This window comes from Balaenoptera acutorostrata, chromosome 13 (assembly GCF_949987535.1).
Source record: "Balaenoptera acutorostrata chromosome 13, mBalAcu1.1, whole genome shotgun sequence".
Lineage (NCBI taxonomy): Eukaryota > Metazoa > Chordata > Mammalia > Artiodactyla > Balaenopteridae > Balaenoptera > Balaenoptera acutorostrata.
The window spans coordinates 64,212,257-64,239,101 of record NC_080076.1 but is presented as its reverse complement, the minus strand read 5'-3'; the positions used below and the strand labels follow the sequence as shown (position 1 = coordinate 64,239,101).

The window sequence follows — 26,845 nt, the reverse complement described above, 5'->3', positions numbered from 1 at the left end:
CGTTTTGAAGCTGTCAAAGCTCCCTCCCTGGAAGTTCTGCAAAGGGGAGCTCAGGTCCTGCTCATCTAGCGAGTGGGCCCTGGGCCCGTGTCTGTGGAGCCTAAATGTGGCTGGTGGGTCCACCTGAGGGTCCTGGTTACAAGTGGAGCCTGCAGACCTATTATATACTGGCCCCCGTCGTGCTGTCTAGGAAAGTATATTTTCCTGGGTTTTAATTCTTTGGAAAAGTTGTATTTCATATATTGTATTTAAACAAATATTTGACCAACCAGAACACCAGGCTCACAGGCCAAGTGGATGTGAGAGGGACACTTATTCCAGAGGCCCAGGGGCTGCGGCTCCGCCCAGTGCGAGGCCCCCGGAGGTCAGGACCTGACTGCATCCCTCGCGTGATCACGGCGGGGCCAGAGACCCAGACCCTGTAACACAGGGTCACAGAGCACCTAATGCTTGGGGAGGTGTGTGGGTTAGACCATTCGGCCCTCTGCCTGATGAGCTGCCCTCTGCCTCATGAATTTCAGTTATTCCACTGAAAAAATGAGACCTGCCTTTCCAGGCTCAGCATCTCAAACAGCAGCAACCACCTCCGGTTTTACTTTAGGATGAAGAGCCTCCCTTTCTCAACAGGGAAGGTGGCCAGAGTGGGGGCCTCCGGGGGGCTGCCTTGCTGGATGAGCAAGTCATGGGGTGCAGGGCCTTTTATTTCTGTGTAAATCTGATTACAGAAGATCTGGGAAACTCGAAGAGAGTTCAGAATAAAGCCACAAAGATTGTTCAGGATTTTAAAAAGATGAAGGGAGGGGAAAGAACCGCGAGGGAGAGACAGCGGCCCTGATGGGATCCAAGTGCTGCGGTTGTTTTCATCTCCAACAGGCCTTTGGAGAACAGGTGTGGAGCGTGGATCATATCTAACCGATGTTATTTTAAGTGTGATAATGAGATGTTGGGGGTACAGGCAGCCTGCTTTCACGTGCTTCATAGGAAGGGTGGGCGTGTGTACTCAGAGGGGAAGACATGTGGCTGAGTGTTCACAAAGCCCAGCCCAGACAAGGTGTGGGTGTGCATTTTGCTTCGGGATTGTTCTTTCAACTCTCCCGTCGGTTTGGAAACTGCAAACAAAATGGTGGTGGTGGAGGATGAACTGAAGGATTTAGCCGGCCAGTGGGGAGCTCAGCCAGCCGGCAGCAGTCCCGGGGCTCTCTAGGTGATGGCGTGGTGATGGGCTTTGCTTCCTGACTGGGGACAGAGAGGGTCAGAGGAGTGTGGAGTGGCCGGAGGCCAGGATGGCAGCTCCCAGGGACAAGGAGGACGTCCCCGAAGGGCTTCCAAAGGCTGGAGGTCTTCAAAACCAGGGCAGGTTCCCTTGGTCCACAGGAGCCAAGTATGTGTGGGGATGGTGTGTGAATCCCTATTCCTTCCATGATGGTCACCAGGCAGCTGGGGACACAGCTCCTTCGGGTCCAACCCAACCCACCAGCGTGAGCTGTGTGTCTGCCCTGTGCCGGCACCGTGCTGGCTGGGATGCAGTCAACAGCCAGGCTGCCCAACTAGTAGGATAACTGGACATCAAAGGAGGCCGGGCTCTTGCTCGCAGCTCTGCCCGCCCCACCTGCCTCTGTGTTGGGTTCATCCGGACGGTGGTGAACAGGTGACAGGTACCCCCACACACACACACCCCACTTCAGCCGATCTTGTGCAGGGTTGGGAACAAAAGTACAACTCCGTTTTCTGTGCCTTTTCTAGACAAGAGTCCAGACAGGGTAGGATGTGTGATGGTAAACCCCTGGAGGGCCAGAGGAAGGCCGCACGGAGGGTGACTGCAGCCTGTTTTGTTCTACGTGCGCGCGGGAAGTGAATTGAAACTCTGACGAGGTGCTCAACCCTGCCTCCTGGAAGCTCTAAATTCAGACAAGTCAGTCTCCTCATTTGCAGGTGAGTGAGTAGGACCAGACGGTCTTTAAATTCCCTGCCAGCTCTCACATCCTATGACTGATCAACACCCATCCTAAGTTACATCAGACAAAACCCAGCTCACCTAAAATGCAATCTGATAGTCCTGAGTCATCTGTTTTTAAGGAAGTAGTGAGCATGTATCCAGGAAGTGCACAATGAAGAAGAAATTCATGTATAAAGCTGAGTCTAGAAAATCAAATTTATAACAGATGTGATCGGATGATAACGGAATTGTTACCATGTTCTGTAGCAAAGAGGAACAATGTCTCACCCGTAACGAACCCAATGGCTTTCACCAGCCAAGCCTCACCCTCTGCATTCCTTATTTTCCGAAATGCGAAGTCAGCTCTATCCTGACCAGCTTCTCTGTTCCCTGGCCCAGTGTAACTGTCTTCAGCTTCTTGTAAAAGGATGGACTCTGAACGGGGTGACAGAACCCTGGGATCTGGTCCCCTGTGACCCCCTGACAAGCTGTGTGACCACGGAGCCCGTTTCTCCCTCTGCAGCACGAGGGGGTCAAGGGCTCTGCAGCCAGGCGTCCAGAGCTTCCCCCCGCCCCGGCCCCTTATCTCAGACACACAGGCAGGGTGTGCGGGGCTGGGGCGGAGGCAGCAGCCATCAGCGAGGAGGGTGGAGGGGACACAGTACTGGATGGGGTGGGGGTCCGGGGGCTGCCCAGTGAGACCAGCTCTGGAGGGTCCCCATCAGGGGTTGGGGAGGGGGAGGTGAGGAGACACCCCTTCACCAGGGTTTTTCAAACCAGCTGAGGCCCAGCAGCTTTCAGGACTGGCCTTGGGTAGGTAATATTTTTAAAAATAGTCTTTATATTATTTTTCCATTAAAAACTAAAGATGGGGCTTCCCTGGTGGCACAGTGGTTAAGAATTCGCCTGCCCATGCAGAGGACACGGGTTCGAGCCCTGGTCCTGGAAGATCCCACATGCCGTGGAGCAACTAAGCCCATGCGCCACAACTACTGAGCCTGTGCTCTAGAGCCCACGAGCCACAACTACTGAGCCCATGAGCCACAACTACTGAGCCTGTGCTCTAGAGCCTTTGAGCCACAACTACTGAAGCCTGCGTGCCTAGAGCCCGCGCATCGCAACAAAGAGTAACCCCTGCTCACCGCAACTAGAGAAAGCCCGTGCGCAGCAACGAAGACCCAACACAGCCAAAAAAATAATAATAATAATAAATAAATAAATAATTAAAGAAAAAAACCAAAAAACTAAAGGATGAGTTTTGCAAGATATGAAGTCTTGGAGATCTGTACCCAACAATGTGGATGAACTGAACACCACTGAACTGGACACTTAAAAAGGGCCACAATGGTGCATTTCAGGTGATGTGCTTTTTACCACAATTTTTAAAAAGGAGAGAAATAGACAAGCTTCAGAAAAGTTGGAAAAGACTGAAAACTAACAAAAGACAACATCCAACGCCCAAACACCATTAATTAATTAATAACATTCGGACACACTTCCTGCTGTCTTTTCTTAGCCCTGATGTCCCTCCCTCTAAGAGGAAGGCCTTTGCGGGGGACTGCAGGCCGGAGCCCATCCAGGTGGAGGTGGCCCAGGAGCCGCAGGACGGCACCCAGCCGTGGGGGGGGATGGGTGGTGCTCTCCCACTGGCTCTGCCCAGCATGCCTCCCCCTGCCATTTCATCCGTACCCCCCGCAGGAGAAGTGCAGTGTTCTCTGTCCCCTTCTCTGTGACTTCTGCTGTGTCCTCTCCTTGGGGACATTGGGGCACATAACTCACCACTAAGAAAGGTCAGTGCCGCAGGGAGTCTGAGGTCGGGCAGGTGGGCTTCATTTCGGCTCTGCCGCAGGGGGACGTGGGCTGTAACTGTAGCCCCGCAGGGTCGCTGGGCATACTGTGGGGGGTATGGAAAGTCTTCTTTGTCTCTTGGCGCCCCGCACAGAGCAGGTGCTCGGCATGTGTGGTTGGTACCCCATAAACGCACCTCTCCGTCCCTGGTTGTAGAAGGCAACCTTGCTGGCTCGCTTGAGACCACTGGGCTCTAAAAAATTAAGGGTACATTAAGCAAAATAGAAATTGATCTAAGTGATTATGTGATTTGGAAGGTAGTTGTTTTTTTGTGTGTGTGTATGATGGAGAAATATATACTCAGCCACCTTTTATTTAAATATTTAAATATTTAAAATCAAATATTGACTTAGTTGATAGAACAAACAGTAAGTTCCACCTTTTAGTCAGGAAAGAGAGAAGAGGGCAGGAGGAGAAAAGGGGAGAGGGACACAGAGAGGGGCAGATGGAGCACCGTGCTGAAGGGGGTGAGAAGTACGGGGAAAATTGGCCGTGCGTTTCCCTGGGAACCGTCCCTGGGACCTTGCCTGGCCCTCAGACCCACTCACTGGCAGCAAAGCTGCTAAGGTCAGGGGCTGGGTCCCACCTACTCCCATCGTAGGATACTGTTTAAGTCTTCAATGATGATTCATTGATTTATTCCCTGTTTTCTTCAACAGTCCTTACTGCGTCCTGGACACCGTTAGGTCCTGACTATAATCCTCGTGAGGTTTAGTAACGTCTGCAACAGACGAAAAATAACATTTATAATAATGTGACGTGCTGGAACAAATAGTGATCGCCATCATGCTTACTATTTTCATGTTAATATTAAGGAAGCAGGCTGCCCGTGAGTGTGTGAGAGTGCAGGCTTGTGGAAACAGCTGAAGGAGAATTCGACAGGACCTGTTTGCACAGGCAGAGCGGACCCCCAGGAAAACACAGGCAGGGCTGGCTGGATGGCCAGACCAACGAGTCCTGGCAAGACGTGGGATCCACCATCCAGGCTGGGAGCCTCGGGTACTGGCTTCTAGGCTGGAGGGCAGGGAAGTCACTGATGCAACCGGCCTTGGGGCAAAAACCCTGGACCTGCAGCTTGGAGCTGAGCTGTGCACCAGAGAGGTGGGGTTTCCTGGGACACCCGAGCCCCAGAGGACGCCCCGCCTGCACATCCAGAGGTTGATTGGTAGTTTCCAGTGCCTTGTGGGTGATGAATCCCGCGAGCGTTGGTATACATGCCAGGGTACATTTTTTGTGATAAATATGTTATAGGCCAGAACTTGTGTCCACTGATTAGTTATCCTTGTCTTTGCTTTGCAATATCATTCGTGGAAAAGATTTAATTTTGCGTGTCCCTGCTCTAAACTCTGACCTTTGGTTCCAGTCACAGAACTCTGTTTCCCTGTGGTTTGGACGCTGTTGTGGGTCCCCGGCCCCAGCCTTCCTAGGAGCTGGAGCCTCTCCCTGGGCAGCCCCCACTTCTTGTTTCCTGCTCTCCTTGGCCACCGCCTCTCCCTGCTGTATCTTCTGCTTGGACCTTGGACCCCTGACAACAAGCTCTGTCTACCTTGGGGACTCCCTCTCCCCTTCCTGTAGAGACCCTCAGGTCACCTCCTCACCTCCCCCCGGCGCTTACAGCTCGCCTGCCCCTCCCCTGCACGTCTCTGGATCTTTTGGACCTGATCATCTTTTTTTCCAGCCCTTCTTTTCACCCACTGGGCTGTTGTGTAAGGAGAAGCTTCCAGGAAAGATATTTAAAGCTATGTTGCACTTTCACAACTAAGCGCACAAATGGGAATGTTTGTCTTTTTGCTACATAAACCTGTAGATTGGATTAAATTAAGTTAATCTGCATCATCGCCACCTGCAGGTGCAATGCTCTGATGGGCCCTTTTTCTGGTCCCAGATTCCAGTTGGATGTGAAGCACTGAGAAGGTGTGTCAGGGCTGAGCTCTCGTCTGCTGCCTGCCCCATGTCTGCACCAACCGCACACCATGCGCCCACCAACCTGCCAGGTGCCCAGGCATTCCACGTGTAGAAGTCTTGCCTCCTGGGCTGGGTTATAATTCCTTAGGTTGGAGACTAGACTTCCTGCGTGTTGCCTGTAATACTCAGCACATGACAACATGCAACTGCACTGAGTAAGTGATTGTGAAGGAAGAAAACAGGCACAGAATTCACAGCCTCGAAGGACTTTCCTTTTCTGAAAGGGGGGCCCAGAATATTACAATGGGAAATGAAGAAGAATTGTATAATGCCTCCCTAAACAAAGAGGTTTCCACCAGGGTTTTGTTCGAGTTAAATATAAATTCAGGTGGTGCTTTTAAAAGAGTCAGAATCATTCACAGCTGATTATGATCCTCCAGGTATTTGGCCGAATTGCTTTCCCACCTCTCCTGCTAGTTTGTGTCTGGTCCTGACTTCTCCCTGCAGGGGTGGTGGGCATGGAGGGCAGGTGGGGAGTGGTCCAGCGTGCCTTCCCTCTTCGGAGGCTCTGGGCTGGGCGGCTTTCTCTGCTGACAGGCTTGCTGGGAGGGTGCCTGAGATAAGGTACTGACGCGAAGCCATGTGAATTCTTCTTCCTTCTTCCCCACAAGAGAGCCCTGGCTTTTTGGAGAGTCAGACGCAGCTCAGGCTGAGCCCGCCCTCCAGCTGTCTCAGCTGTTGCCAGGAATGCAGTGGGTGGCGGCAGCGCCCGCGCCCGCAGGCCCCTCTGGCCCCAGATTCAGAAAACATCCCTCCCCACCCACGCCCACGGCTCAGCTCACCCCGATTCTATAGCCCTTCCCTCCTAAATCTATGTGTGACCAACTCCCAGATACCTGCCACGTGGCTCGCTCATCCTTTCCAGGGAGAAACAGAGGGTCCCGGTGCCGGGAGGGGGCCTGGTCCTTCCGCGATGTGTTCACCCACCGTCCTCTCCAGGCAGGTACCCACCGCACCTTCACAGGTGAGGAAACCAAGTAAACCGTCGAGCCACACATTTCGACCCCAGCTTCTTTTATTTTTGAAATTCATTTGATTGGGGTAAGAACACTGAACATGAGGCCGACCCTCCCCCGGTTCTCAGGTGTGAGCTGTATGACTGTTGATTCAGGTACAACCAGCAGCCGCCAGACGTCCTCACCTGACTTCACTGAACCCGTAACCACCGCCTAGACCCTGGCTTCCTGAGCAGGAGACAGGCCGGGGCTCTGCCTATATGACCTGTTTCAGCTGCAATGGGATTGACTAGAAACTGAGGAACAGGAGAACCGTTGTGTCGGATGCTCATTCCAGGGAGGGCTGGGGGGTCGCAAGACTTTTCTGTTGGGTGAGACTTCCCCCCTGCCGGCCCTGCCTTCCAATGCAGCTGCCCCGATGCCTTCACTGAGGCCCCCCCCCAAATCTGGCTTCCGCTCAACACAACAGCTGGAGAAGTGGCACCTCGAGGCCCCTGACTATTTTTATGTGGCCATCTGCCTCCTGGACAGGCCTGGCCGGCCTCAGCAGGCCCGAGGAATCCCACAGCAGGTGGTGACAGCTGGACAGCTGGGGACACAGGCCCTGCCCTTGACTGTTCTGGGGATGCTGGAAATGTGGCCTGAGGACACAGGAAAAAGGATGCCTTTACCTGTCGCAACTCAGGGCGACGTGGTTCCTGGCTTCCTCTCCATCTCTGGAGCCCTGAGGCCAGTCCTGCTCTGTCTGCCGTCACGTCACCGGAGTCTGGGTGGTGGGCTGGGAGGGGAGCCCCCAGGCGTGCAGGTCAGAAGCTCTGGCCAGCTGCAGGCCTCACTGCACAGAAGGGAGAGCTCCGCACCCAGAGAAAGCACTGGGTTCCTGCTGGTGACGAGGCCCCGGGGTCCCTGCCGCAGACTGACTGAAAACTGCCAGAGCAAAATCCAGCTCCTTTGTAGAAACTACGATCATCAATCATCGGAGAAAGGAACCCGCATCCCCAGAGAGGAAGATGGCAGAAAGGAGAGAGGAAACGTCCAGAGTTTTCTTTTTGCACACAATTTATTCATCACACAGGAGCGGGAGCAGGAGATAGGAGGCCCGTGGGTGGATGCAGGTTGTTGTGGAGGAGCTCATTCAGAAACTCCCAGACTCTAAGCCATACTTCTTTTGAATGTAACCCGCTTCCAAGACCCCTGTCCGTTCCACATTCTCCTCCTGCTTAATCCCCCTTAGAACAGGCCAGGGAGCCCCTGGACGCAGTAAGGAAAGGGCGCTGAGTCAGAGAGAGGGCTGAGTCAAGGCATCAGGGCACTGAGTGAAAATTCCTTTTTTGGAAGCCGGGCCGCCCCTCTCCAGGAGGCCAAATCCCTGGGAAGTGATGCAGCCCTCGGTCAGTGAGAGGCAGGAGCCGCCCAGCGGAAGGTGCCGGAAAGCCATTTCCGTCCTCCTCCCTCGCTCGGAAAGGGCTTCCAGCCGAGCTCCTTGTAAGGGAAGCGCTCACAGCAGAGCCCGCGGAGCTGGTGGCAGCACCACCCACCTCCGCCAACCTCCCCACCCGCTGCATTTCCCCCAGAAGCCGAGCAGGAGTGGAAGGGGGGCCCTGAGATGCCTTTTTTATTTTGCTCTGTTTGAAAAAGAGGCTGTGCTCTGAGGAATGCGGCTGCAATTCCTTTACTTCTGCCCCTCCTGCCTGCGGTCCTGGGCTCCTGGCCCTGCTGCTGGGCGTGTGAAGCAGGGAATGGGTGGGAGTCAGGTCGGTGTAGCAGGGGTCCGAGGGGATCCGGGCTGTGATGGGGGCGGGGGCGGGGCAGCACGAGTCCGGGACCAGGGGTCTGACTGCGGGCGGTTCTGTGCTTCTGGGACAAGCTGTGGTGTCTCCCTTTGTCCTGGGCTGTCAGCCAGGAAGGGGACAGGCCTCCGTGGCAGCGTTTCTTAGGAGGAAAACCACAGATCCAAATGGCACCTGGCTCCTGCCGGTCTCCTAGTCTAGCAGCAGCCCCCGTTTCCCCCAGGGAGCTGCACTGCCCCCTCCCGAGCCATGTGGTCGGGGCTCGCCCCGCATCCCTCGTGGCCTGGGGTCCCACCTGACTCGGCCACGCCCGCCCTGCATCAGGCCCCGGCTTGGAGCAGCTTTGTTTTTTTTTTTTTTTTTTTTTTTTTTTTTGGATTTTCTTATTTATTTATTTATTTATTATTTATTTTTGGCTGTGTTGGGTCTTCGGTTCGTGCGAGGGCTTTCTCCAGTTGCGGCAAGCGGGGGCCACTCTTCATCGCGGTGCGGGGACATCGCGGTGCGCGGGCCTTTCTCTATCGCGGCCCCTCCCGTCGCGGGGCACAGGCTCCAGACGCGCAGGCGCAGCAATTGTGGCTCACGGGCCCAGCTGCTCCGTGGCATGTGGGATCTTCCCAGACCAGGGCTCGAACCCGTGTCCCCTGCATTAGCAGGCAGATTCTCAACCACTGCGCCACCAGGGAAGCCCCGGAGCAGCTTTGTTTTAAGGAAAGGTTGCCAGTGCAGCTTGATCACCTCTAAAAATTCAGATCCACAGGCTTTCAGGTCACTGGGCTCATTCAGGACCGACATTAAAAAACCCCACAGTAACATCTGACCCTCCTGTCTCCTGACAGACTTAAAAGTGATTGCACGTGTTAGCAGAGCATCTCTGGCTGAGTTTTGCTTCTGTGAGTTTTGTGTGCTTTTCTGACATGAAGAAGACAGGAGGAAGAAGTGCGGTATCACAGCGACTCTCTTGACTGGTTTATTGTGGAGCCGCAGGCCTCGTGCTGCCCTCGTCCCCATACCCCATCCCCACCTGGGGGGCCTCCACCGCCTGGCCCCTGGCAGTGCCCTCAGGCCCCTTTTCTTTCCTGAGCAGGGGACACGTGGTGGGAACACAGTGTCTTCGGAATGCGTCCCCGGAGAGGGACCTGCGGGGTTGAGGCCAGCGGAGACTCCACACCGTGCGCCCCTATCCACTCGTGATCCCCCGGCGAGGGCGCGGGCCGGGCACCGCCCGCTCCTCCGTGTCAGCCAGCACTCGGAGCATGTAGGTGCCCGTGTGGACGAGACACTGGCCGGTCACTTGGGCGGTGTGAGACAGGAACCACAGCAGGCTCCTGCAAGAGACGGGGCGGTTGTGCGGCGGTCCGGGCCTGTGGGGCAGAGGACAGGGGTTCCCCACTCCCACCCCCACATGCGCTCAGGGCCACACAGCCCACATTCCAGCACTTTCCAGTCCCAGCTCCCAGGGCACAGCCTCCCAGCGCTGAGATGCAGGCGCCGGCTCCGGAGGTCTGGATGGGACCTGGGACTCTGCGTTTCCGGCAGCTCCCCTGCCACTGGCCTGGGACCACTCGTCCCCTGGCCTCTCCCGATTGTGGCCTGTCACCAAGTCACTGGAACATGCTGAGCAGGCGGCCCAGGCAGCACAGGCTCTGTCCTCCTTTGGCCGCTTGCTAACCCTGGCGGCCTTGCCGGGGCTGTGGAGCTTGTGGCTGAACTCAGTCGAGTCGGGGTGAAAGGAACCCCAGGCTGGAGGGGACTCAACACACCTGCCATTGGGACCCTGTGACCCAGTTTGCTTAGGGCGGACGGGACACCGCGACTCAACCCTGGGCGTCTGAGCCCAAGGCTGACCTGGCATTCGTGTTGTTTCAGACTAAAAAATAGCTCTAACTCAAATTCTTATTCTCTACCAAGTCCAAAGCTGAGGAACTCCACGCATTTTAAGGTCCGTTCCTTCACAAGGAACCGGGGGCTCGGCCGCACTGGTGGGGACTTCCACTCCTGGCGTCCCCGCGGGGCCTGGCCGGCAAAGCCTCATATCTGGGGGCCTCCTGCAGCTGCTCGCACCACCCTCAGATCCACCAGACGGTGAGAATCAGTGACAAGAAGGCTGGGTCGTCTCTCGGGAAAGATTTTGCTGAGGTGGGTTCACTTTCTTTACACTTATCTAAGTTGTTGTAACTCTCCCGACTCACTTGAAAAATCAAGCAATCAAGCTGTTCTCACCCGTCTCAGCAAAAAGAGGAAGCTCACTGGGGAATGGGGGGGCGGTCCAGATTCCAGCAGCAGGACAGTATGTGTTGTCTGGGACCGGGCCTCGGTGACTCTGGGTGGGAAAGGAGGCCAAAGGAAGCCACCGTCTGCCTGCATGACCGTGTACCAGGCGTGCAGCCCCGTCAGAAGGACCAGCCTCATTTCCAGAATGAGGAAAGCCTCGTTCCCCGCCCACACTACCCTGCCCCGTGCTTCCCTCAGGGAAGCCGTCCTGGGACAGCAGAAGGAGGGGACCAGCACCCCAGAGAAACAGGCAGGCCCTGCCGGGGAGCTGTGCAGGGGACATCAGGTGTCACGTGGCACCTCTTAGGCGAACTTCAAAGACCTCCTTCTCCTGTCACCCTCTCCCTGCATCCGCCCAACCCGAATCCCTTCTTTAGAGGCTCAGTGACGGATTAACGGAGGGCTGGAAGCAGGTGTATTTAGGGCCTATGCGATCAGAGAAGTTGGAAGCAAACTCCTCATTTTAAAGATGATGAAACTGAGGCTCAGAGAAGTTGAGTAACCTGTTAAAGGTCACACAGCTGGCTGCTCAGAAGCAAGGCTGGGCGGGAACCCCTGGTGCCGGGCTCACAGGCCGGGTGTCCGGAGTGTGCCTGGTGCACATAGAGGATTTGTTCAAACTGTTTTGGGGTACAGATCGGGACCCGTCTTCTCCAGGCCCGGCCTGTGGGGTAGGGGTGCCCTGGCAGTGCGTGGAGAGGGGCAAGGCCAGCGCCTCCTGCCCACCAGCTTCAAGTTCCGTAACACAGAACTACATGTGCGAGTCCTCATCCAGGTTTGGGGGCTAATCTGCACAAACCAGGTCAGAATCTCCTTGGCTCTGGTTTTAGCTGTCATTGCTGAGAAATAAGGTTTTTAAATGCACAGCTCTAGGTTTTAAAAGGAATTTGGTTCTTCTTTCTATTTATTATTTAGGTTTTCTTTCCATTTCGTATTTATTGGTCTTTGGAGAAAACTACGTATTTTGGCTCAAGTTTTTGTTTTCTGAGTAAGTCTGTGGCGTAAGAGCTTTTATGACAACATGAGTGAGAGTCAGGCCGGGGCTCGAGGGGCTGGGGACGGGCTGCCCGCCATGTCCAGACTCTCTGGTCCCCAAGTCTGTTACCTCAGCAGGGCCTTGAGGCCCGGGCACCGGATGTCGTAGGACACCGAGTACATCTCGTACATAGTGGCTTTCACGTTGAGGCAGCCGATGACATCCTTGGGGTTCAGCTTGTACAAGTCGAAGGTGACTCTCGCGATCCCCTGTCTCTTTGGCGGCTGGCGGGCTGGGATGTAGGTACCACCCTAGAGCCGTGGAGGAAGAAAGCCTGCAGCACTGGCCTCGCTGTGACCAACAAATCCTGTGCCTCTGGTTTTAGGCTGGTTTCAGCTGTCCTGTCAGCTTAAAATCTGTGACTAAGCCGCTAACTATTCAAGGAATGTTTTCAGCAGATCAGTGTGCTTATGTTGCCATGGGGTCCAAACCCATAAGAAAGTGCCCTCCTCCAAGCTGCTCTGTTCAGTGACTGGAGAGGAGTGTGATTCGGCTTCAGCGTCCAGGGGTCAGTGGACAGTTGTGCCGGTGACTTGAGGTGGAAACGCACTCACCCTGGTCACCTAGGGCCACGCGGCCGCCTGCTGACGACTGTGCCACAGCCCGCCTGACGGCCAGCGGGCACGCTATTCCCGCCGTACGAGAGGCACCACGGAAAGTGCCAGAATCCACAGCTAAGCCAGGGCTGGTGGCGTGTGATAAATCGTGGGCTCCCCTGATTTCTAGTTCCTGCCCTGGAAGAAGGTTGGCCTCTTGGGGACACTAGTGGGACCTACTCTCGGTCTACCTGAGACCCTTGTGGTTGGGAGAGAAGGTCGGAGACCTCTATAAATCCCAGGTTTATAAACAGTCTTCCCACAGAAGCTTTGAGAAGAAACAAGAGAGAACAAAGCTGTCCCAGGTACACATCCCAGGTATATGTCCCAGGCACACGTCCTGGTGGGTTTGCTGCAACATGGTCCTGCAGTGTCCAGGATTCAAATAGAGGTACAACTTTCATGAACCTTAGGTGTTGGGAGTAGTTGAGGCTGTGAGTGTTAAATACTCTTACAAAAATCTACTAAATTTGAATTTAAACCATAAATTCCTCTAAAAGCACCCAAACCCTTCTTGCTGGAGCCCCTCTTCTCTTCCCGCCCCACCCCCCGCCCACTTGGACACATGATGGTTGCAGCCCACCGACTAACGCACCGAGGTCCTGCTGCCTCGGAGAGGGTGTGTCTGTCGTTTAGGAAACGTTAGTAAAAATTAAGATTACAGAATCAAGGGGTGAGTTCCACCTGAGCCCCTGACACAGCTCCTCTCTGACGCGTGAAAGTTTTAATCTCACTCTCCCAACATCCTTGGTCTTGAGTCAAAATCGAGATGCCTCCCCAAACTCGGGACCTAATGGGGGTGTGGTTTCCATCATCTGGACCCAGGAGGCCCCTGAAGATGCTCTGAGGACCTGCTCCCCACGGGACAGGCTCCAAGGCTTTGGATTGAGGAAGGGAGACCCCTGGCGGCTACTTCTTGGAAGTTCTGGCCAAGTCAAGTCAAGTAGCCTCACTGAGAAACCCCTACAAGTGGGGCAGGACTTACGATCCCTGAAGGAAGGAGATCCAGACGCCTAAGACCCCGCGTGAGACTCACGTCAACCAGGCTGTTACCAGACAGAGAAGCCTCCTCTCACCCCGAGAACCACCATATCGGTGCCACTCTCGTCCACAGCCTCCTGTCACCACCCTGACCCCCAGCTCAGTGCCCACCACGCGGGGGCTTCAACCTGTCACATGGCGACTGACTCCCCCACTAAGTAAAAGAGGATTTCACTAGCAAAACAAACATAAAAGACCCTTCCCTTCTGAATTAGTTTCCTGGGGCTGCTGGGACCAACGGCCACAAGCTGAGTGGCTGAAAGCAACACAGACTGATGCTCTGACAGTTCTGGGGGTTGGAGGTCCTGAGTGAGCCGCAGGCTGTCCTGCTGAGGCTGCCGTCCCGGCTCCAGAGGCGCCTCTGTCCCTCGGCCCGTGGCCCGTCTTCCCGTCACTCCTCTCTCTGCTTCCGCCCTCGCTGACCCTCCTGTGTCCCCCTTACAAGGACCCTGTGATGACACCGCCACACCAGGCAATCCAGGATCATCACCCCATGCCAAGTCCCCTTTGCCACGTAAAGTGACACGTTCCTGGGTTCTGGGGATGAGGACGTGGGTCATGGGGGCTGGAGAGAGGGACCAGCTGGGTCACAAGCATCAGTGAATAAACTCCGTCCACTGATGCTTCCTCCCCGGGTCTCTGTAAACTACACTCCAGCTTGCGTGGTTTGGGACTCAGCAGTCCCTAAAGCCTCAGGGGGGCAGCTTGAGGCCAGGTGCTCAGGAGAGAGCTCTGGGCAGCTGTCCGCCCAGCATCCAGCAGAGCTGGGGTCACTGGCTGCCCACAGGGGAGATGCCAGCTTCCCTGCCTGCTTCCCTCTCTGGATCCTGGTTTCCATAAAATGTTGGATTCTGAGGATTTCCCTTTCTTGAAGGTCAGTTAGGCATACAAAAAGATGTTTGAATATTTTGCTTTACATTTTTAGGTGTTTTATGGTGGGAATGTTTTCCAAGATATATAACCTATAGTTTTCTCAGAAATAAAACCCTTTATTCTACCTCTTTGCTTGCCTAAATCACTGTGTTTACACCTACACACCCCTCCCTAATTTTACCAGTTGTGTCAGCTCGCCACCTCCTGAGGTCACAGACAGTGAGTGGTCACAGGTCATATCCACACACTCTAACCGGATCTGTAGCCCCTCACTGGCCAAAGCCTGACCCTCAGAATTACTGGCTCTAAATCACATAGTCCAGGTTCATAAAGATGCCAAGTTTCCTAGAAATAGTTGAAAGCATCCCTGGAGGGTAGGAGATCCAGTTATCAGGTGAACACAAAGGAAGTATTTGGAAAGTGGGCCGGTCAACCCCAAAGTGGGGACCGCACTTCCATAGGTGAGAAGCCTTCCCAGAAGCTGCCCAGACAACACGCTTACCGGTGTCCACTTCTGTCCCTTCTCCAGGACCATGAGGTGAGTGTTGTCCCCCAGGGTCTGGAAGAACTCCTCCGTGTCCACCACGGTGCCGTCCTCCTCCAACACCAACGTGACCAGTCCGCTGGTGATAACCAGGGCATCCAGGGTCTAGGTCAGAACACACCAGCGTCACGGGGTGAAGTGAGAGACTCTGTTTGGACCCATCCATGGCATCAACTAAGTCATGGTTCCAGAAGTGTTGGCCGATTTTGAGGGTTTTAAATGGTAAAGATGTACCTTACCTGGTGTCTATGACTGTGCTTGGAAAAGAGAAGTTAAAAAATCAAACGGACCTAACTTCTTCAGAGGTTTCAACGATGTGAGATAAGGGATTACACTGAATAATATTCAGTTTCTAAAATGTCCTGCTTATTTGGACAAATAAAAAGAACGACCCTGTATCTGTGATACTTAAAGAGCCCACATCTCTGTCGCTTCAGAGACGGCGTGTTGGATTCTCATTTCTCGTCTCCGATGAGAGTCTATGATTCTTCCTTATCTGGCGATCGAGGACGCTATTTTACATTAAGGACAATTCGTCCCTGGCCTTTATAACCAAAACCAGATTTCTACAGTTGCTGCCTCCTATATTCCCCCTGTCAAAGAACCAAAGCCACATTATCAATTGATGGCTACTTTGAAGGTTTTCGTCTCTGTACCTAAGTCTTTTATGGGACAGGGACACAGCAATATTCCCTTTAATGTCAGAAGGCTCCCCCAGAACCTCTGAGGCCAGGACACAGACCCTCTGTCTTGCACTGGCTTGTTCCCGGGACCCATGTGGGCTGGTGGGGGTACCTTGGTGAGGAGCTCCTGCAGGCTGCTGGCGGTCACCCCTCGGCGGCTGCTCCTGTCATGGCTGGAGACCCGGAAGGGGCGAGCGGGATGCATGAGGGGTGTGAGCAGCACCTTCTTCGTCTGCGACCCCATAAACGTCAGGGGCCTAGAAATGGAGGGAAAAGTAAAAACAAATTGATGTTACTTTAAAGAAGAGTCTTTAAAGAGAGGTTTGAAGTACACAGAAATAAGACAAGCTTAGTATTTGCACCTAAAAGAAAGGAAGCCAATGGTTGGGGATGATTAAAAATTGTGTACCTGACATCCAAGGAACAAACAAATACATAAAATTAAAAAATACAACCATCGTTACACCCATTTTTACCAGAACATTCAAAGCCCTTGCAGTAACTGTTTGAGAAGGAAAGGTAAGGTCATCAAAAGAGAAATAACAATTATATTCTGCAAACATGGGTTTTAGAGCTGAAAAATCTAAGAAAATGATTTCTCCAGGCCATGTAGTAACTGAACAGAGTTAAAGAATTAGGCACACACACAAATAGTTACATATTTGCACAATAAGACAAAGCCAGAAATTTAAAAGCCAGATAGTGTTCACTATAGCAATAAACCAATTTTTTGAAATTAGGATAAATGAGGAACAGCAGAACCCTGTAATCACTGCGGCTGGAAAAGCAACCACTTCTGATTGTATGTCATGTGGCACTTTGGAGTGAGTTCCACATTTATCAAAGAATTAATTTAACAATTCACCACAAAAAAAGAACTAACATAGGAAAAGAAAACAACGTAGTAAAACCAAATGAAGACAATTTTCTGAGGAAAAAAATCCCCAACCCTTGATTATTAAAGTTTTGTTACCTAGCAAATACTAAAAAGTAATAAAGTGAAGGGTAAATTAAAAACAGCTGACAAGTAGTAACTTTAGTAGTTTTTTTTAACATACACATATTTTGCTTTATATGTATTAACTCAATCCTCAAAAAACCTAGTTTTCTCAATTTACAGGTGAAGAAACTCAGACCAGAGAGCGGCCCCACAGGTCAGAGCTGGGATTCAGACCAGGCACCTGGTCTCTGCCTCAGAAAGGTGATCTAGATGCCACAGGCTAAGAAGGAATAAGAAAAGCCTGCATATCAGTGAAGAGGTGAAGATTTGACAACAATCAAAGAAATGCAGAACCACCTTTGACACCATGGGTGCTCTTAAACCCACAAGCAAGAAGTTGTCTAAATAAATCTGGAGGGGACCAGATGCGCCTTGCTGGTGGGGCTGGAAGGGGGTTTTCAGTCTCTGTGGCGACCAGTCTGGCACTGAGGGAGGAGCTCCACCCTGGACAGTGGATGTTTTTATATCAGGAATGTATCTGTAGAGAAATTATTCACAATATAAACAGAAATCAGCAATGTCCCAGGTCCTGCTTTGTGCTGGCCACTGTGATAAATGTTGGACACTCAATCTCCTCAGACCCCGAGGGACTAGCACCTGTCATGGCACTGTCCCCCAACCCCGAACAGCACTCAAATAGGTGGTGACTATTGGACAAATCCTTGTTCAGTGACAATCAGGAGAATGAAACAAAGGGCTTTATTTTGGGGGACAACCTAGAAGATACAAAGTGAGGACATGACTGCTTTCTGACACTTATAGCAGTTTGTCTAGAGTAATTACGAAGGTTAAAATTCTAGGAACACCTGCCCTGTTTGCCAGTGTCGGCCACCTGCATATACATATATACTATATATACACACACCTGCATCTATATACATATGCATCTATATATCTATATCTATATCTATATATATATATATCACACACAGTCATTTATCTATGGTTTATCTCTCCAACTAGACTGGACTTTCCTTATGGACAAAGGTGACAACCTGGACTTGCGACTGGCATCTGAAGTGCGGGGGGCGGGTGGGGGGCAGTCTTGTGGGGCTGAGCCCTCACCCTGCGGAATCTGACACCGTCTCTGGGTAGATGGTGTCAGAACTGAGTTCAGGGACTTCCCTGGTGGTCCAGTGGTAAAGAATCTGCCTTCCCTGGACACCCTGCCAGCGACTGAGAAATGCTTGGTGCTGTGTGGGAAGCCCCTCCCCCATCCTTACATGCTAGAATTGGCGTCACAACCTCTTTACCTAGATTGTCAGCAAGAATTTGGTGTGAAGCATATTTAGCCGGCATCAGGCTTGTGCCTCGTGACTGCAGGCATCCGAGCACCTGCCACAGCCAGCAACGTGCTGGCTTTTATAAATTTATTTATTTATTTTTATTTTTGGCTGCATTGCGTCTTCGTTGCTGCACACCGGCTTTCTCTAGTTGCGGCGAGCGGGGGCTCCTCTTCATTGTAGTGCGCAGGCTTCTCATTGCGGTGGCTTCTCTTGTTATGGAACATGGTCTCTAGGTGTGTGGGCTTCAGTAGTTGTGGCGCACGGGCTCAGTAGTTGTGGCTCTCGGGCTCTAGAGCGCAGGCTCAGTAGTTGTGGCGCACGGGCTTAGTTGCTCCACGGCATGTGGGATCTTCCCGGACCAGGGCTCAAACCCGTGTCCCCTGTATTGGCAGGTGGATTCTTAACCACTGCGCCACCAGGGAAGCCCTGTGCTGGCTTTTTAAATATATTAACTAATTTCATCACAGCCTTACAAGGAAAGTATTACCCCATTTCTCAGGTGAGAAAACTGAGGCTCAGAGTGGTTTCTCAAGGTCACCCAGTTAATAAGGAATCTCTCTGAACTTCAAGTCCCAAGCAGTAAACATTGGCCAGAGCCAGTGAAGAAGAGCTGTGGGCTGGGAGGACACCCGCAGCTCCTCTCCAGTGTCACCACCCAGCCTGTGGCCAGCGTGGCAGCTGCAAGGGGACTATGCCTGGCCAGTGGTCCCCACACGGCTCCCCCCCCAGAATTAGAGCGGCCCAGCGAGGGAGTCCGGGGCTGAACCAACCCAGCAGAGGGCCTGACACACGGCCTCCAGACCTCTGCCCCGGTTCCAGGGAGTTACACAGGCTCCTCATTACACAACACGACAACCAGGGCCCCACGTTCTGCTGGGCTGACGCTCAGAGCCCTCCCCGGCAGCCCGGTGGACAAGGGAGCGAGGATTATCCACACAATGCTTCACAGCTGGGACCTGGCTCTGTTCTTAACCTGATCATAGCATCATCAGAAACTTGAGCTCGCGGTGAGGAGGAAAGAAGTGTACCAGCACACTGCCTGACCAGGCCAAAGGCGAGCATCGCAGCTGAGTACCAGGGAGGCTCAGGGCATGGAGGGAGGGATCGTCAGAGTCGGGGTGGGGGGGGGAGGTTGCCCACTGGTGAAACCCTCCTCTGGTGTGGGGAGCCCAGGGCCTGCCAACAAGAGCCTCCCTCCCCCCAGAGCAGGGAGTCATTCCTTTGTCCCTGAGTAAAAGACAGGCTAGGGCCAACCAGAGAAGTGGGAGGGCGGGAGGACAAAGTTCACGTCTTGGAACCTGGACCTGGGCCCTGGGGTGGGGGGCGGTCAATGGCACGCCCTGGGCTGAACAGCTCTGACCCAGTTAGTCGTGGTCTGTATCTCCTCATCGCCACCTTTGTGAGCCCCCAGGTGATCCACTGACCTAGCTCCGCCCACCACAAAGCCCTCATTGTCTTTTAACTTCTGACCAGATTAAGTGCTGGCAGTCACTCCGGGGGCCTTCCCTCCTCGCTGCCCTGAGATAGCCGACCTCAATAAAGAAGGACATCCAGTTATTGCTGTTCTTACGCCGTATGTTTCCCAACAGAGAACTGGGTCACTGTTGGAGAAAAGGCTTAGGAGCCACATAAGAAGGCCCTGCAGGCATGAGCCATTCTTTCCAAGGAACAGGATGAGTGATTTGATGTGCTGAATTATATATAATCAAGACTATATTACAGATGATGTAAAAAGGGGTTAAATGATATCTTAGGTACACTAAACCTGCTTAACAAGTACTACGCCTGCTTACCGTGCTCCAGCGAAGGGAACAGCAGGGACAACCAGGTACACGAACAAAGCAACATATTAATCCAGCTCAATTCTGGTCCTCTTAATGGGATCATTTATGTCACTGGCCACTAGTCCAAGGCTGAAAATGTGTTGCTATTCCCCCTGAATGCTGTACTACATCAAAGTTGTCACAGGAGCACTAAGAAGACTTAGAATCCAGCTTTTGGCAACCCCTCATGTTGGCCGCCCTCTAATCCCTGGGAACGTGCAGGCAATCACACAAAACAGGAAGGGAAATGGCTCAGTACATGGAAAAAAAAAAAACAAGGAAACAGGCTCTTCAAGGAAATAGATTGTTTGGGGAAATCAAGACGATAAGAAAAGTCAGACTTCATAGAACATTCTGGAAAATTGTGAGGGTGTGTATCTCCCAGAAGTGAAGGAACAGGGAAGTCTCTGTATTTTTCCAGGAGGGAGTAAGGAGACCTCAACTCGTAGAGTGGGAAATAAAGCAATAGGCACAGACTGACAGTGGACGTGAACCCCACTGCAGTGGAACAAAGCTGGCCCACAGGTCACAAGAAGGCATCTTTCTAGGCCACCCTCTGGACTGATGTTTGTTCTGAAAGCACTGGGGGAGAAAAGCAGGCCCAGGAACAGGCCGTCAGGTGGACAAGTAGGGCCCACGTGAAGAGATAAAGCTCAGACAGAGCTCTGTGCCCAAAGCTGGGTGACAAGGACAGTGCAGGGAAGGGAAGTGTGACCCCAGCCATGGGAATGCAGAGAAGGGGCAGGCCTTGGAAAGCATCCATCAGGCTTGGCGGGGCCTCCGAGAGCTGCAGGGACAGTGGCTGAGGGACAGTCTCGGGGGTGGTGGGGTCTCACTGCGGCAGGAAGGAGAGGAGTGTTGGCCCCTGCGAGGCTTCCTGCTCCCCAGCGGGCCCGGCTCATGACAAGCAACACATGGGACATGTGGGCCCCACTGGGAGCCCCATGGCGGGACTGTGGCAGCTCCCGGCTGTGCCTTGACCCACCCAGCAAAATGCTTGGTTAGAAATCATATCCAATACATGACCGTGAAGTCTTTGAACACTTTGAATATTATTAAAATAAGAGTTTAGACCATGAAGGAGTAAGCATCAGTAACCTAGGAGATTGACTTGTAGAAAAGTCAATTCCTTGCTTGCATCACTAACAAGACTGGTCAAATTTGTACTGAAAGGGCAGCTATTCAAAACCTAGAGTTCCTTGTTCAAGGAAAGAGGTACTAAATAGCTACAAAAGCAGCTACTTTGCACAAAGTGTAAAGGAGATCAGCTCTGTAACAACCTCAGGGTCAGTGTGAATGTTATCAAAGCCAGAACACCTCCCCAGAGGTGGTCCCTAGCTCCCAGAGCCCTGCACTCAGGGCTGTCTAAGCAGATCAGTCCTTCCCCATGTGCTCATCTGCCAACATTTCAGAAGCAAGTCTCTTCCACCTCACACAGAGATGTTTTGGGTTTGGGATTGTGCTGTAGGGTCAGGTACAAAGGCAGGGGCAGCCTTAATTCTGCAGGCCTCGTCTCCTCCCGCTCCAGGCCACACCAGCCAGGGCTTAGGGCCCTCTCACAGTCCTTACAACTTGGCCCACCAGCTCAGTGCTGGGAGGACCTCGGAGAGGTCCATGGGAGAAAAGTTTGGAGGATGCACTACAAACTGTCAGCAGTTGCTACCCTTGGGAGTGGGACTGGGGGGCGAGTGAAACTGGAGGTAGAGGAAGAAACCAAGGGCCTTCCCCTTAGGCCTAAACCACATCAGTGAAGATGCATGAAAACGTCTGTTTCTCACCTTCCTGGGGTCCTGTTTTTAAAGAGAAAGCCTGAGCGGCAGACAGCGCCCCCTTCCATCTTGGCGGCCCCCTCTAACCTTGGGCCTGGCACAGATCCCCCTTGAAGGACCCAGGTTCGGAAGCTTACAGATCACACTCCCCTCTCTCTCACCCACCCCATCCCTCCACCCCAGTCACCTTGGAAAACCTGCATTTTAAAGAACTCAAGGAGATCTTCAGAGAAGCAGGATCCCTCCCCCAAGTCTGTAAAGTTACTGCCACCCAATATCTTTAGGATTTCACAGACAAGGATTGGTTTGGGTTTCCTGGGTGTGAAGATGAACCCAAGAATGGAAAAAAAAGTGATGCAGGGCCTGGGTCACGGGCGCGTGGACCGGGAGAGGAGGCGGCGGGGGTCCGCGGGCCCCTCTGCCCCTCTACCCCTCTCCGCCCCCCAAAGCGTCACCACTTCCCCCCAAACTCCTCCTTACAAACCTGGGGGCTCAGCCAGCACAGTCAGGGAGCGTCCAGGCCCGGGCACGCCCCGGTTAGCCCACCACGCTCGGAGCCGGAGCCCGCGCGGCCCTGAGGGGTCAGCTGGCCGCCTCGAGGCCGCCCAGCGTCTCCACCAACGCCCCTCGTCTCGCCCCAGCTCCCGCCGCGGTCCGGGACCCCGAGAAGCCTGGCCGCGCGCGCGCCCAGGCCTCCCGGGACGGGCCCCGTCTGCACCCGCGGCGGTCGCGGCTAGAAATGCAGCCGCTCCGCACTCACCACGGTCACCTGTTCCGCGGACGCCCGCGCACCTCGGGAGCCACACCTGGCGCTGGCGGCCGGCCGGAGGCGGGGAAGGGATCGCGCCTGGGCTCCGGCTGGGCGCCTGGGCGCAGGGGCCGCGGGGGTGGGGGAGCGCAGGGAGAGCGGGGCGCACGAGGACAAGGGGCGCCGGGGGGTGAGAGGCGCAGGGGGCGCAGGAGGACCGGGGCGCAGGGGGACGAAGGGGGCAGGGGGATGCGGGGCTCGTGGGGACAAGAGGAGCCGGGGGCGGAGGGGGCCGAGAGGGGGCGGGGAAACGAGGGCCCCGAGGGCGGCGGGGACGCAGGCCCGCGGGGCACTAGCCTGAGGAGGGCTCCGGCGCAGTCCCGGGCCACTTCCATCGCTCGGGTCGCTGCGGGGCCGGCCTCCCCGGGCGCAGCCTCTTAAAGCGCCGCTACCGGCCCCGCCCGCGTCCACGCCCCTCGGGCTTCGGAGGCCGCGGAGGACGACAGTCGCCACGACCCAGATCCCAGCCGCTCCGCGGGCCATAGGGGGTCGCCGGTCGGCCTGTCGGAGGTTGGGGCAGTCGGGGACACCACCACGCTGGCAGCGCGGCCTCGGCTGTGGAAAGGCGGGTGTGGCCCCAGGATTCGGGGGACCGTGGGGCGGGATGCGCGCAGGCCCCCTAGGGCCGCGCCAGCCGCTGCCTTTGGGGCGAGGACCAGCCCTCAGGGCCGACCCGCCAGGCTGTCTCGCGGCCGGGACAGGGGGTAGAGGGGGTGAAGGACCCCGGGGACTTCACAATCCTTTAGCTACAGGGATGGGACTTTATCAGAGTAAGGAAGGCGAGAGAAACACCGAGCCAGGGCGAGAGGGTAACCCAGCTCCTGCTTGCATAGCCCTCGGGATGGGAAGATGCAATAGCGCCTGTTCAGACCCCAGAAGGGGCGGGGCTGTCAGGGATTCCATAGCTCTTAATTGCGAACTTGGAGCGGACTCTCTTGAACGGGTTAAGGAGTGGGGTGGTCTCCCAACCCCGGCGCTTTAAAAGGGGTAAACCGGGATGAACGTGTCCAGCGCCGCCCTGTACGCAGGGTGACTGGCCCTCGCCTTGTCAGCTTGCTGCCCGTGCTGCTGCGAGGAGCCGGTTTCCAAAGAGCTGTGACCTGACCTCTGCCTCGGTCCCGGGACTCACTTGACCAGCACAGCAGGCCCTTCTGCCCGCGCTCCGCCTCCCTTTAGTCACAGAGACAAACACATGTCTTGCCCTGAGGGTCACTGGTGTCACGAGATGAGTGTGGAGCCAAAAGCAATTTCTTTCCAGAGTCCTGGACTCCACAGGGCCTGCGGAAACCCCAGCCCGAGGCAAGGGGGTTCCTGCCCAGAGCCCCGGGGCTGGACTGGGCCTTAGCTGCCCCTCCCCCGACCCCCTGCCGTGGCCTGAATGTTTGTGTCCACCCCACACTCACATATTGAAACCCTAATGCCCAGGGTGACAGCACTGGAAGGTGAGCTTTGGGAGGTGCTTAGATTGTGAGGCCGGAGCCCCCATGGATGGGATTAATGTCCTTACAAAAGAGGCTCCAGAGAGCTCCCTCACCCCTTCTGCCACATGAGGACACAGGGAGAGGATGGCCAGCCATGAACCAGGAGGAGGCGTCACTAGAACCCGGCCCTGCTGGCCCCTGATCTGGGACTTCCAGCCTCCAGAACCGTGGGCAGTAAATCTCGGCCATTCATAATAAGCCACCCTGTGTACAGCATTCTGTTAGAGCAGCCCCACCAGACTAGACACGCAGTTTGACAAATGAAAAAGTGGGTCCAGTCAATTCAACTCCCCTCTTTAAAAACTTTTTATTTTAAAAACTTTCAAATATAAAGACATATAGGGACTTCCCTGGTGGCGCAGTGGTTAAGAATCCACCTGCCAATGCAGGGAACACGGGTTTGATCCCTGGTCCGGGAAGATCCCACATGCCGTGGAGGAACTAAGCCCATGCGCCACAACTACTGAGCCTGTGCTCTAGGGCCCACGTGCTACAACTACTGAGCCCATGTGTCGCAACTACTGAAGCCCGAGTGCCTAGAGCCTGTGCTCCGCAACAAGAGAAGCCACCGCAATGAGAAGCCCGTGCACCACAACCAAGAGTAGCCCCCGCTCGCGGCAACTAGAGAAAGCCCGCGAGCAGCAACGAAGACCCAACACAGCCAAAAATAAATAAATAAAAATTTTAAAAACCTTAAAAAAAAAAAAAAGACATATAGAAAGAACATGCCATGAGCATCCTTATACCAAGTGCCTGGATTCAATCACCGTTAACATTTTGACTTATTTGCTTGTTTTTTTTAATCTGTATTTTTATTTGAACCCCTTCACATCAAATCCTTCAACCTGCATCTCTGAAGAAACCAGAAGGTTGTCACACACACCATAGTGACGTCACGTCTCCTAATGAAATAAAAGTGACTGCTAGTCACACCTGACACTTGGTCTACAGTCGAGCTCTTCAACCCCAGTATGATACTTATAGTGAAAGACTGAAGTAGTCAACACTCACCAAACTGAACACACAGGAATGATGTGATTTATTGTATGTAAGCTACACCTCAGCACAAAATAATGTAAAAATATAAAATACATAAAGAATGCTGCATAAAAGAACAGTAAGACCAGTAGGCATCATATTTTTAAAATAATTTTAAAATATTTTTAATTGTGGTAAAACACATAACACAGAATTGACCATCTTAACCATTTTAAGTGTGCAGTTCAGTACTGTTAAGTATATTTACACTCGTGCCACAGATCCGCAGAACCTTTGCATCTTGCAAAATGGAATCTCCATACACTTTTTTTAATTAAAAATTTTATTGAGGTAGAGTTGATTCATACCCTTTATACAATAACCCTCATTACCCACTCCATGCAGCCCCTGGGCCCCAACGTCTACTCCTGTCTCCATGAACTTGACTGCTCGTGTCCCTCACGTAAGTGGGTGCCACAGTGTTTGTCCTCTTGTGTCTGGCTGGATTCACTGAGCAGAAGGTTCATCCACGTGGTAGCAGTGGTCAGGATTTCCTTCCTTTTTAAGGCTGAATCATACCCCACTGTGTGGATGGACCACATTCCGTTTATTCATCAGCCATCGATGGACACTTGGGTAGCTTCCCTCTCCTGGCCACTGTGAATAGCGCCACTGTGAACACCAGTGTACAGATATGGCATCATGTTTTTTAAAAATAGAAAACCAGGGTGGCCCAGACCTTTTCCTTCCTTTTCTGCACTGGCCTTACTGCCAACCAGAAATCTGTCAGAGCCAGTGCAGGACCAGGACACCCATGCCAGCATTGAGCCATGGCAGTGACCAGGGTGAGCAGAAGCTCAGGCTTTTCTCGAAGCTGAGAGACAGCAAAAGGCATCCGTGTGCCCAGGGACGAGACTCTGGATGGCTGGGAGTGGCGGCTCCAACCCTCTTGCCCCACATGTCCACTCTGGCCCCATTTGGCTCCACATGTGGCCTCCCTGCCAAGGTCGTGGAGGGGGGACCTGCCACCAGCCGCCTGGTGGCAGTAAACAGCTCTTCCTCCGGCCACCGACCCGGTCGCCTGGGCGTCTGGCTGCTGCTCTGCCTGCTGTCCTGCCCACCGCCACCCCCCGCCCCGTCCTTGGACCCCCATCTCACAGCCTAGGCTTTGCATGAATACTCTCCAGCCAAGGCTGTCAATGGGCAGACTGGTGACACCACTGTGGACGCACCGAGGTTTGCGAGCTCATACACAACATGGAGCTCTGGAGAGGACCAGACTGTGGCAGCATCACCGTCCGCGAGGTCTGTTTAGAGTCTGTGGGAGCGGTCACGTGACTTTCCGCGTGCCCAGCACATGCCCATGGCGGGGACGGCTTGTGGGGCCCTGCCGACACGTCACAAATCCGTGCGTGACCACAGCGCCCGCTCAAGTGCACTGCAAGGGGTTAGGCGGGAGCTGCCACCAGAAACGCACGATTTCCCCAGATTCACACAGCAAAGTGGGGCTGCAAGTGCCCTGCAGCCACGGCCCTGGGACGGCTCCCGTCTCTCGCGTCCTCCCACTGCCTTGGGATAAGATCCTGCGGTTAGATGCTCTGCACCTGTGGTGCTCAAGCTTCGCAGAGCTGTGGTCCTGCACAGAGAGAAGCTGCTTCCCTACTTGGCTGTATTGTTTTCATTGATTCTAGAACACGAGGTGTGAAGAGAATAACGTCCTACATGTGGTCGTACAATCCACCAGCTAGGACAGCTGGCGGTGTCCCAACAGAGGGAGCTTGGGCTGGCTGGTCAGGTGGGGCACAGGGGCCGCCAGATGGAGCCTGACGTCTAGAGGCCGCACTGGCTTGGTGGGGGGGGATGGATGCTGGTGCCCAGAAGCGAACCAGAGCCACCTCACCTGGAGGCGGGGGCACGACGAGACAGGGATCTGAGTCCTGACACCACCACATGGAAGCCTCCTTGGTTATTCATGGACCCACAGGTGAAAGCCAGAGCCGAGACGGAAGCTGAAGGGTCCCAGCGTGGGGGGTGGTCTCTGGAGGACGGTGTGCCTTCAATGGGGGTCAAAGAGGGGCCGGACACTGGTCGGGGTGCAGGGGAGACTCGAGGCCCCGAGGGGTGGCAGGGGCACCAAGTGGCCGCTGAGCCTCCCCAC

The 26,845-nt window shown here is 54.1% G+C and overlaps 1 protein-coding gene and 1 long non-coding RNA gene across 4 annotated transcripts; both read right to left on the bottom strand.

The window, feature by feature from the left end:
- Nucleotides 1-235: 235 nt before the first annotated feature.
- Nucleotides 236-8,826, bottom strand: LOC130704640 (uncharacterized). The gene is made up of 5 exons (XR_009005092.1): nt 7,377-8,826; nt 6,586-6,705; nt 4,391-4,505; nt 3,716-3,977; nt 236-2,139 (listed from the first exon to the last, which is right to left on the bottom strand). It is a non-coding gene; the product is annotated as an uncharacterized LOC130704640 (long non-coding RNA).
- A 626-nt stretch (nt 8,827-9,452) lies between these two features.
- Nucleotides 9,453-22,619, bottom strand: CIDEA (cell death inducing DFFA like effector a). 3 transcript variants are annotated; one of them, XM_007196209.1, is made up of 5 exons: nt 22,526-22,619; nt 15,655-15,799; nt 14,818-14,964; nt 11,875-12,056; nt 9,453-9,823 (listed from the first exon to the last, which is right to left on the bottom strand). In XM_007196209.1, the coding sequence occupies exons 1-5, from the start codon at nt 22,561-22,563 to the stop codon at nt 9,676-9,678; spliced, it is 660 nt and encodes a 219-aa protein (XP_007196271.1). In that variant the 5' UTR covers nt 22,564-22,619; the 3' UTR covers nt 9,453-9,675. The 3 variants fall into 3 exon arrangements, with proteins under 3 accessions (XP_007196271.1, XP_057383374.1, XP_057383373.1); XM_057527391.1 differs by lacking the exon at nt 22,526-22,619 and adding an exon at nt 22,181-22,284; XM_057527390.1 differs by lacking the exon at nt 22,526-22,619 and adding an exon at nt 21,905-22,059.
- Nucleotides 22,620-26,845: the final 4,226 nt, after the last annotated feature.

Coding starts and splice junctions, on each gene's coding strand:
- CIDEA (XM_007196209.1), bottom strand. CDS start 22,563: ATGGAAGTGGCCCGGGACTGCGCCGGAGCCCTCCTCAG. Junction 15,800..22,525: donor TGCGCCGGAGCCCTCCTCAG/GCTAGTGCCCCG, acceptor CTCCATTTCTAG/GCCCCTGACGTTTATGGGGT. Junction 12,057..14,817: donor AGGGACAGAAGTGGACACCG/GTAAGCGTGTTG, acceptor CCACGGCTCTAG/GGTGGTACCTACATCCCAGC.